We start from the raw sequence: 11,932 nt of genomic DNA, 5'->3' as shown, positions 1-11,932 counted from the left end.
TGGCACGATCTTGGCTCACTGCAACCTCTACCTCCCAGGTTCAAGGGATTCTCCTGCTTCAGCCTCCCGAGTAGCTGGGATTACAGGCACCCACCACCGCGCCCGGCTAATTTGTGTATCTTTAGTAGAGACGGGGTTTCACCATATTGGCCAGGCTGGTCTCAAACTCCTGACCTTGTGATCTGCCCACCTTGGCCTTTTAATCATTTGCCTATTGTATATGTCCTACCATGGTCAAAGTAATACAAGAAAGGTATATACAAAGGCCAGGTGTGGTGGCTTATGCCAGTAATCCCAACAATTTGTGAAGCCCAGATGGGTGGATCACCTGAGGTCAGGAGTTCGAGACCAGCCTGGCCAACATGGTGAAACCATGTCTTTACTAAAAATACAAAAATTAGCCAGGTGACGTGTTGGCCACCTGTATCCCAGCTACTTGGGAGGCTGAGGCAGGAGAATCACATGAACCTGGAAGATGGAGGCTGCAGTGAGCCAAGATCTCACCATTGCACTATAGCCTGGGTGAGAGAGCCAGACTCCGTCTCAAAAAAGAAAAAAAGAAGAAAGTACATACAAAATTCCTTGCAACACCACAATAAAAGTTAAATTTGGCTGTTTGAAGTGGCTCAAGCCTATAATCCTAGCACTGTGAGGCTGAGGGAGGAGACCTACTTGAGGCTAAAAGTTGAAGAGCAGCCTGGGACCACAGTTAGATCACATCTCCACAGAAAATTTTTAAAATTTGGCAGGACATGGTGGCTCACGCCTGTAATCCCAGTAATTTGGGAGGCCGAGGTGGATGGATCACTTGAGGCTAGGAATTTGAGACCATCCTGGCCAACATGGTGAAACCTCATCTCTACTAAAAATACAAAAATGAGCCAGGCATGATGGCAGCTTCCTGTAATCCCAGCTACTTGGGAGGCTGAGGCAGGAGAATCGCTTGAACCCAGAAGGTGGAGGTTGCAGTGAGCAGAGACCGTGCCAGTGCAGACTCCATCTTAAAAAAAAAAAAAAAAAACAGTTACCTGGGCATGGTGGTGTATGCTTGTAGTCCCACATATGTTGGAGGCTGAGGCGAGAGAATCACTTGAGCCCAAGAGTTAAGGATGCAGTGAGCTATGATCCCACCATTATACCCTAGCCTGAACAACCACCGTGTCTGGCCCAAAATTAGTAAATGTTTCTGAATAAAACATTGTGATACTGCAAACAAACTGGATGATAGGCTGGGCACTATGGCTCATGCCTGTAATCCCAGCACTTTGGGAGGCTGAGGTGGGCGGATTACCTGAGGCTGGGAGTTTGAGACCAGCCTGACCAACATGGTGAAACCCCATCTCTACTAAAAATACAAAATTAGCCAGGTGTGGTGGTACAGGCCTGTAATCCCAGCTACTCGGGAGGCTGATGCAAGAGAATCGCTTGAACCTGGGAGGCAGAGGTTGCGGTGAGCCAACATCGTGCCATTGCACTCCAGCTTGGGCAACAAAAGCGAAACTCCATCTCAAAAAAACAAAACAAAACAAAAACTGGATGATGAGCCAGGCGCAGTGGCTCACGCCTGTAATCCCAGCACTTTGGCCGGCCGAGGCGGGTGGATCACAATGTCAGGAGATCGAGACCATCCTGGCTAACACGGTGAAACCCCGTCTTTACTAATAAATATAAAAAATTAGCCGGGCATGGTGGCGGGTGCCCGTAGTCCCAGCTACTCGGGAGGCTGAGGCAGGAGAATGGCGTGAAGCTGGGAGGCAGAGGTTGCAGTGAGCCGAGATTGCGCCGCTGCACTGTAGCCTGGGCAACAGAACGAGACTCTGTCTAAAAAAAAAAACAAAAAAACAAAACAAAACTGGATGATTAATTGTTGGGTCAGATGTGAATTATAAGTTTTTTTGAGGAAAATTTAAAGTTCATTTAACTTAAAGGATTTTTCCTGTTTTGTTATTTGACCTTCCTTTGTGAAAAAATACAAAAATAAAATATGCATATTTAAAATATGCATTTTTTTGGCCAGGCGTGGTGGCTCACGCCTGTAATCCCAGCACTTCGGGAGGCCAAGGTGAGTGGATTACCTGAGGTCAGGAGTCTAAGACCAGCCTGACCAACATGATGAAACCCTGTCTTTACTGAAAATATAAAAGTTAGCTGGGTGTAGTGGCGAGTGCCTGTAATCCCAGCTACTTAGTAGCTCAAAAAAAAAAAAAAAAAAGATAAGGCAAAAATGGGTCTAGAAGTCCAGGAGCTACCTCCTCTCACCAGAAGGCCAAGTCTTTTCTTTGTTTGTTTGCTTTTTGAGACGGTGTTTTGCTCTTGTTGCCCAGTCTGGAGTGCAATGGCGTGACCTCAGTTCACTGCAACCTCCACCTCTTGGGTTCAAGTGATTCTTCTGCCTCAGCCTCCCAAGTAGCTGGGATTACAGGCATGTGCCACTATACCCGACTAATTTTTGCGTTTTTAGTAGAGACGGGGTTTTTCCATGTTGGTCAGGCTGGTCTCGAACTCCCGACCTCAGGTGATCCACCTGCCTCAGCCTTCCAAAGTGCTGGGATTATAGGCATGAGCCACCATGCCCGGCCACAAGGCCAAGTCTTATGCCATTGGAAAGACACATGTCATACACCTGCAATGTGAGGCAATGCTCTTCAGTGACCATGATGGATCAAGACAAAACAAGGGCACTCTGTAACCATGTCTCAAAATAGTATAGAAGAAAACATATTTCAAATTATCAAACTGAAACTGAAAAAAATTTTCAGTAATGTGACTCATTGGTAATTCTCATATATCTCACTGTCATTTATGGCTTTTGGTCATATTTATTACTATATTACACCCTCTTTGACAACAAGTATGGTACTGGTGGTCTTTGGCAAGATGTCACTGAGAACATTGAGTTAACTTTTGGTAGAATGAGTGAATGAAGTTAGGACTAAGAAGCTGGGCGTGGTGGCTTACGCATGTAATCCCAGCACTTTGGGAGGCTGAGGTAGGTGGGTCACAAGGTCAAGAATTCCAGACCAGCCTGACCAACATGGTGAAACCCCATCTCTACTAAAAATACAAAAATTAGCCGGGTGTGGTGGTGGGCGCCTGTCACCCCAGCTACTCGGGAGGCTGAGGCAGGAGAATCGCTTGAACCCAGGAAGCAGAGGTTGCAGTGAGTGGAGATCGCATCACTGCACTCAAGCCTGGGTGACAGAGCGAGACTGCGTCTCAAAAAAAAAAAAAAGAAAAAGAAAAAAAGAAAAGTTAGGACTAAGATAAAAAATTTAAGGATAGCCAGGCGCGGTAGCTCACGCCTGTAATCCCAGCACTTTGGGAGGGCGAGGTGGGCGGATCACAAGGTCAGGAGATTGAGACCATCCTGGCTAACATGGTGAAACCCTGTCTCTACTAAAAAAAATACAAAAAAATTGGCCAGGCGTGGTGGCAGGCACCTGTATTCCCAGCTACTTGGGAGGCTGTGGCGGGAGAATGGCGTGAACCTGGGAGGCAGAGCTTGCAGTGAGCTGACATCGTGCCACTGCACTCCAGCCTGGGTGACACAGTGAGACTCCGTCTCAAAAAAAAAAAAAAAAATTTAAGGATATGAGTGAGTATAAAAAGTAAAATTTTTTTACATGAGAAAAAGCATGCCTGGCATTCTATTCACATGGGAATACTGACTCACAATGTCCAGCCAATAACTTGGCAACATTATGAACTTGATCTAATACATATTTTAATAGAGCTACTGAATTAATTAAGAAAGAATAATGTTTGTCAGTATACAGTTGTGGAGAAGTTGAACTATTTCTATGACACACGTACAGAAATCTTGGTTGCCAAAAAAAGTATTGTTTTTAATCAAATATAATCAAACATAATTGAAAATAAATGGAGACATTACATTCAGAAATGAAACACAGGAAACACTCAACACTTCCTGGGAGGAGGAAGGTGCTTATTCTCACCTTCCGGAAAGTCCTGGGTGAGACCAGTCACTGCAGCAGAGGAAGAAGCTCCTATCTAGTTGGACTGGACAAAAGCATAGTAGCTGTGAGGCTACAAGATAAGGGTCAGTAACAGCAGGAACAAAGGTGCTTGCCAAACAAATCACATCTCATACTGACTCAATATACAAAGTAGGGGAGTTGAACATCAGAGAACAATCTCACCCATGACAGTCTGCATTAGCTCTCTGGTAAAGACATTATACCTAAAGAAACACCTGGCCAGGCACAGTGGATCACGCCTATAATCCCAGCATTTTGAAAGGCCAAGACGGACGGATCACTTGAGGTCAGGAGTTTAAGACCAGCTTGCTCAACATGGTGAAACCCCATCTCTACTGAAAATACAAAAATTTAGCCATGCGTGGTGGTGTGCACCTGTAATCCTGACTACTCAGGTGGCTGAGACACCAGAATCACTTGAAACCAGGAGGCCGAGATTGCAATGAGCCAAGATAATGCCACTCTACTCCAGCCTGGGTGACAGAGCGAGACCCTGTCTCAAAAAAAAGAAAAAGAAAACCCGTATTACAGATGGAGCTTTTTCATTATTCTATTCTTTCAGTCTTTAAAAAAACATCTTAGTCTTTATTTCTCTTCAATTTGCCCTTAACCACTGATGGATCTTTAATGTGAAGCTTCTGAAGACACCTTTACCCAAAGGCCCATACCTCTGAGCAAATTTTGAGGACATTCTTGATTGGCAAGCCAAAGATTCAGAAAAAAATGGGCTGGGAGCAGGGAGTCAGCCTGTATGGATGTGGCACCTGTTTGGTGCCTCTAAAATGTGACTGATGACTTCCTCTTGTCTGCCTTTGAAATTGCATGTAAGATAGGACACTGGTGAATTGTATCATGACATCCTCCAACTCCATCTCTAGATTTTATTGTCCTGTCACAGGCTTCTCTCTTTTTTTTTTTTTTTTTTTTTTTTTGAGATGGAGTCTTGCTCTGTCGCCGCTGGAGTGCAGTGGCGCGATCTCGGTTCACTGCAAGCTCTGCCTCCTGGGTTCACGCCATTCTCCTGCTTCAGCCTCCTGAGTAGCTGGGACTACAGGCACCCGCCACCACACCCAGCTAGTTTTTTTTGTATTTTTTAGTAGAGACAGGGTTTCACCGTGTTAGCCAGGATGGTCTTGATCTGCTGACCTCATGATCCGCCCGCCTCAGCCTCCCAAAGTGCTGGGATTACAGGCGTGAGCCACCGTGCCTGGCCAGGCCTCTCTTCTTAACTCAACACTCAGTTATCTCAGAGGGTTTCTCTCTAGTGTCTCTTCCTGTGTTTGAAAGGAAGTGGGACAACTGAATGCTTCCTCAATTTTTTTTTTGAGATGGAGTTTCACTCTTGTTGCCCAGGCTGGAGTGCAATGCTGTGATCTTGGCTCACTGCATTGAGCCAAGGTTCAAGCAACCTCCCAGGTTCAAGCAATTCTCCTGCCTCAGTCTCCCGAGTAGCTGGGATTACAGGCATGTGCCACCACGCCCATCTAATTTTTTGTATTTTTAGTAGAGACAGGGTTTTGCCATGTTAGCCAGGCTGGTCTCGAACTCCTGACCTCAGGTGATCTGCCCGCCTTGGCCTCCCAAACTGCTGGGATTACAGGCGTGAACCACCGTGCCAGCCCCCCGCTTTTTTTTTCAGATGGAGTCTCACTCTGCTGGGGTACAGTGGCATAATCTCCGCTCACTGCAACATCCAGCTCCTGGGTTCAAGTGATTCTTCTGCCTCAGCCTCCTGAGTAGCTGGGACTACAGGCACGTGCCACCACGCCTGGCTAATTTTTGTATTTTTGGTAGAGATGGGGTTTCACTATGTTGGCCAGGCTGGTATTGAACTCCTGACCTCAAGTGATCCACCTGCCTTGGCCTCTCAAAGTGCTGGAATTACAGGTAAGCTACTGTGCACAGCAATCAATTTCTTATATTAATAGGATTTCTCTCATATATTAATAGTATGAATTGCTTCATTTCAGGAATGCTTTTCACATTCCCTTCATTTACAGGGTTTCTCTTAAGCGAGTTATTTCATGGCTACAAAAGGATCTGATACAATGGAATGCTTTTCTATATTGCTTGCATTCAGAGGGTCTCTCTTTATTGTGCATCCTTTTATGTCTTTGAAAATGAATGGGGAGAAGGCCGGGCACAGTGGCTCACGCCTGTATGCACAGCACTTTGGGAGGCTGAGGCAGGTGGATCACCTGAGGTCAGGAGTTCGAGACGAACCTGGCCAACATAGTGAAACCCCGTCTCTACTAAAAATACAAAAATTAGCTGGGCATGGTGATGGGCACCTGTAATCCCAGCTACTTGGGAGGCTGGGGCAGGAGAATCACTTGAACCCAGGAGGTGGAGGTTGCAGTGAACAGAGATGGAACCACTGCTCTCAGCCTCGGCGACAGAGCAAGACTCCGTCTCAAAAAAAAAAAAGAAAGAAATGAATGGGGAGAGAGGCCTATCTGTCGTGTGCAATACCATGTGGGTTTCAGTGCCACTCAGATCAGAAAATGCTTTCCCACGCGGTTTACATTCATAGGGTTTTCCTCTAGTCTAAGTCCTTTTGTGAATTATACCCTCTTTGACAACAGGTATGCCACTGCGGGTTTTTGGCACAAAGTCACTCTGAAGAACGTGAGATAACTTTTGGTATTATGAATGAACAAAAAATTAGGACCAAGATAAATGTTCTAAGTATATAAGCATGAAAATTAAAATTTACATGAGGAAAAAGATGCCTGGGATTTTGTCCACTTGGTAATATTGACTCACAATGTCCAAAAAGTAATGTGGTAACATAAACTTGATCTAATGCATGATGGCACTGAGATATTTTATTATGGCTTCTCAATTAATTAAATAGAGAATAACAGCTGGGTGCAGTGGCTCATGCCTGTAATCCCAGCACTTTGGGAGGCTAAGGCAGGTGGATCACTTCAGGTCAGGAGTTCAAGACCAGTGTGGCCAATAGGGTGAGACCTCATCTCTACTAAAAATATAAAAATTAGCCAAGCCTGGTGGTGCACACCTGTAATCTCAGGCATCTTTTTCCTCAGGAGGCTGAGGCAGGAGAATTGCTTGAACCTGGAGGCGAAGCTTGCAGTGAGGCAAGATCATGCCACTGCACTCCAACCTGGGCAACAGAACAAGACTCATCTCAAACAACAACAAAAAATAGAGAATAACGGCCGGGCGCGGTGGCTTATACCTGTAATCCCAGCACTTTGGGAGGCCGAGGCAGGCGGATCACGAGGTCAGGAGATTGAGACCATCCTGGCTAACACGATGAAACCCCACCTCTACTAAAAAATACAAAAAATTAGCCAGGTGTGGTGGCAGGCGCCTGTAGTCCCAGCTACTCGGGAGGCTGAGGCAGGAGAATGGCATGAACCCAGGAGATGGAGCTTGCAGTGAGCTGAGATCACGCCACTGCACTCCAGCCTGGGTGACAGAGCGAGACTCCGTCTCAAAAAGAAAAAAAAATACAGAATAACATGTTAGTATGCAGTTGCTATAAACATTTAATTGTTTACATTTGTTGTCTGTATTTGAAGGTTCTTGGCAGATCTGAAGGCTTTCCCACATTGCTTATATTCATAGGGTTGCTCTACAGTGTGAGTCCTTTCATGCACCCGAAGTTGTGAGACAGATCTGTAGGCTTTCCCGCATTGCTTACATTCATAGGGTTTCTCGCCAGTGTGAATCTTTCTATGCATCTGAAGTTGAGTGGCAGATCTGAAGGCTTTACCACACTGCTTACATTCGTAGGGTTTCTCTCCAGTGTGAGTCCTTTCATGATATCGAAGGCTACTGGAAGAAATGAAGGCTTTCCCACACTGCTTACATTCATAGGGTTTCTCTCCAGTGTGGGTCTTTTCATGATACTGAAATGCAGTAGAAGACATGAAGGCTTTACCACATTGCTTACACTCATACTGTTTCTCTCCAGTGTGAGTCCTTTCATGGTACTGAATGGAACTGAAAGAAATAAAGGCTTTTCCACATTGCTTACACTCATAGGGTTTCTCTCCAGTGTGAGTCCTTTCATGTCTACGAATGGCAGTGGAAGAAATGAAGGCTTTACCACACTGCTTACACTCATAGGGTTTCTCTCCAGTGTGAATCCTTTTATGACACTGAAAGGAACCAGAAGAAGTGAAGGCTTTGCCACATTCCTTGCATTCATGCGGTTTCACTCCAGTGTGAGCCCTTTTATGTCTACGAAAGGAACCAGGCAAACTGAATGCTTTCCCACAATCCTTACATTCATATGGTTTCTCTCCAGTGTGCATCCTTTTGTGTATATACAAAGAAGAAAAATAATTGAATGCTTTTCCGCATTCCTTACATTCACAGGGTTTCTCTCCAGTGTGTGTTCTTGCATGTACTTGAAGGATCTTGGCAGATGTGAATGCTTTGTCACACTCTTTACATTCATAGGCATTCTGTCCTCTGTGCATCGTTGCATGTATTTGAAAGGAAGAGAAATTGTTGAATGCTTTTCCACATTCCTTATAGGGTTTCTCTCCAGTGTGTGTCTTTTCATGACTTTGAAGGTTTCTGACAGATCCAAAGGTTTTTTCACATTGTTTAGATTCATACGGTTGCTTTCCAGTGTGAGTCCTTTCATGCATTTGAAGGTGTGAGGCAGATCTGAAGGCTTTCCAACATTGCTTACACTTATAGGGTTTCTCTCCAGTGAGTCCTTTCATGATATCGAAAGGAAGTGGAAAAAATGAAGGCTTTACCACACTGCTTACATTCATAGGGTTTCTCTTGAGTGTGAGTCCTTCCATGCATTTGAAGGTGTGAGGCAGATCTGAAGGCTTTCCCACATTGCTTACACTCATAGGGTTTCTCTCCAGTGTGAGTCCTTTCATGATATCGAAAGGAAGTGGAAGAAATGAAGGCTTTACCACACTGCTTACATTCATAGGGTTTCTCTCCAGTGTGAGTCCTTTCATGATAGTGAAAGGAACTGGAACGATTGAAGGCTTTACCACAGTGCTTGCATTCATAAGGTTTCTCTCCAGTGTGAGTTCTTTCATGTCTTCGAAACGAACTGGGAGAATCAAAGGCTTTTCCACATGTCTTACATTTATAAGGTCTCATTCTAGTGTGCATTTTCATGTGTCTTTGAAAGTTAAGATAAGATAATGCTTTCCTACATTGTTTACATTCATAGGGCTTTTTCCCAGAGTGGGTCACTTCATGTCTACAAAGATAACTGAGACACTTGAATGCCTTCCCACATTTGGTACATTCATAAGGCTTCTCCTCACTGTGAGTTCTTTCATGTATTTGAAAGGAATGGAACCATCTGAAGGCTTTTCCACATTGTTTGCATTCATATGGCTTCTCTCCAGTGTGAGTTCTTCTATGTTCATAAAAGGAATTGGGACTACCGAATGCTTTCCCACATTCCTTACATTCATAAGGCTTCTCTCCAGTGTGAGTTCTTTCATGTATTTGAAGGGAAGTTGAATAACTAAAGGCTTTACCACATTGTTTACATTCATATGGTTTCTCTCCAGTGTGAACTCGTTCATGTATAAGATATATGCTGAGACAAGGGCAGGCTTTCCCACAAAACTTACATTTATAAGGTCCATCTCCATTGTGCATTATCATGTGTCTTTGAATGCTTGAATGGGATATGAAAGTTTTTCCACATTCTTTACAATCATAGAGTTTTTCTCCAGTATGAGCCTTTTCTTGCATTTGAAAGGAGGGGTGACATCTGAAGGCTTTCTTATGTTGTTGACACTTATATGGCTCCTGTCCATATTCCTGATACTCAGATGGCTTGTGTGCAGTGTCAGCTCTAATGTGCCTATTAAGGGAAGAATGACCCATGAAGACTTCTCCACACACACTGCTTTCACATGATTTTACTCCAGGAGAAGTTTTTTTATTCAGTGTGTCATCTGGAATCTGGCTAGAAGTTTCTCCACAACGATTTTCTTCTGTATTTTCATCAACTCTCTCTCCCAGAAGACTTCTGTGAAAAATGAGAAACACATTATTGAAGGTTTGTTTATAAGTGATTTGATGTTTATTAACAAGGATTGCACTTGCATTTTCTTTTTTTTAATTATTTTATTTTATTTTATTATTAATATACTTGAAGTTTTAGGGTACATGTGCACAATGTGCAGGTTTGTTACATATGTATACATGTGCCATTTGGTGTACTGCACCCATTAGCTCGTCATTTAGCATTAGGTATATCTCCTAATGCTATCCCTCCCCGCTGAACTTGCATTTTCAACATTATCCAGGAAAGTGTAGGCTTTCTACCCTGTCTAAATTGTTGGAAGGTGACTGGACCACATGGCTACAAGATGGCCTATCTATACATATTATTTTTAAAAATCATATGTTTAAAAAGGAAAAACACCATATAAGAATTCTTCATAATATTTCCATGTAGACTATTTTACAAATACTAAACTTCTATATCATTTTCTTGAGTCAGGGTCACCATATAGCCCAGGCTGGAGTGCAGTGGCATCATCATGGTTCACAGCACCCTTGAACTCCTGGACTCAAGTGATCTTCCTGCCTCAGCCTTCGATGTGGCTAGGACTACAGGTATATGCCACAATGTATAGCTAGTTCTTTGTGTGAGATGAAGTCTCACTATTTTGCTCAGGCTCTTCTCAAACTCCAGGCCTCTAGCAATCCTCCCACCTCCAACTCCCAAACAGTTGAAATTACAGGTGTGAGCCACTGTGCCCAGCCTACGTCACATTTAAATGTAGGTTTTTAGAGTGAATATTTTAAGAATAAATAAATGTAATGCTAGGCATATTTTCTTTATTTGCTTCTTCTTAACATATTCTCGCATTCCGAGATTTTCTAGAGAGACATTGCTTTGTCTTGTGAGTTTAAATCACCTTAGATTATTCCTGGGATTTTTGTACTGATCTTCGATGTTCTGGTCTTTCCATTTTTCTCCTAAAATACAGAATCAGAAAAATAATCCTGAATTAAAATAAAATTATGAAAAAATGATTAGATTCTATGTTCATGGGACATTAGAGCCATACCTCATTTATTCATCAAAGTATTGCCTGTACATATTCCAAATCAAGGAATAGCATTAATGAGCTAGAAACACTTGTCTCATTCACTGGGGGACGTTAAACTGTCATTCTTACCTATAGAGGCCAGATTCCTCAAGGTTTCCTGCATCACTTCTCTGTAGAGATTCTTCTGGGAAGGATCCAGCAAAGACCACTCCTCCTGGGTAAAGTTCACAGCCACATCCTCGAAAGCCACCAAGTCCTGAAACATCCCACATGTACAGAGGAGGATGGGTGGGACTGACAGCACTGGGGGTCTATACCCTCTTCCTAAGAAGTTCCCATGATGCTGTGGACTCCAAACATTTATTCTATTTCTTGGTCATCTGACCCATTACTCTCTGTCTATACTTACTTTCTTCTATAAAGCAATTCTGATGGTGGAGCAGAACTAAGCAATAAACGAACAGCAGAATAGAAAAATGTGTCTTTTCATGGAATCCAGGGAGAAAGGTGCGCTGCCTGGGCTGCTCTAAATGTCTGTTTGTAGCATGGGTCTATAGCACCTGTCATAACACAGTCCTCTAAATTCACATGCAGAAAAATGTTAACATTAGCAGTCCTGAGGCTATATGTCCTTGAAAATGCCTGTTCACAAAGTTTAACCATTGAAGATTACCTGGAAGGGGGATTTTATTCTAATTGAAGCAGCAGACAACAAAAGTAAAAAAAAAACTGGATTTTGCAAGGGGTTCAACCAACCCAACTGATAAGAGAGGCAGAACTATCTAAATAAAAAACTCATGAATAGAAATTTTGTGAAAAACAGTACTGTGGGCCGGGCGCGGTGGCTCATGCCTGTAATCCCAGGACTTTGGAAGGCTGAGGCGGGCGGATCGCTTCAGGTCAGGA

General features: G+C 43.6%; 1 protein-coding gene across 1 annotated transcript; it reads right to left on the bottom strand.

Annotated features, from left to right (window-relative positions):
• Nucleotides 1–3,824: 3,824 nt before the first annotated feature.
• Nucleotides 3,825–11,291, bottom strand: LOC100433361 (zinc finger protein 433). The gene is made up of 5 exons (XM_063719982.1): nt 11,156–11,291; nt 10,892–10,952; nt 8,729–9,993; nt 8,523–8,562; nt 3,825–8,042 (listed from the first exon to the last, which is right to left on the bottom strand). Exons 1-5 carry the CDS (start codon nt 11,289–11,291, stop codon nt 7,514–7,516), a joined length of 2,031 nt encoding a protein of 676 aa, XP_063576052.1. The 3' UTR covers nt 3,825–7,513.
• Between the last annotated feature and the right edge of the window lie 641 nt (nt 11,292–11,932).

The sequence above is a fragment of the Pongo abelii genome, chromosome 20 (assembly GCF_028885655.2).
Source record: "Pongo abelii isolate AG06213 chromosome 20, NHGRI_mPonAbe1-v2.0_pri, whole genome shotgun sequence".
Classification (NCBI taxonomy): Eukaryota; Metazoa; Chordata; class Mammalia; order Primates; family Hominidae; genus Pongo; species Pongo abelii.
The sequence above is the reverse complement of the archived record's forward strand: the minus strand, read 5'-3'. Positions and strand labels throughout refer to the sequence as shown.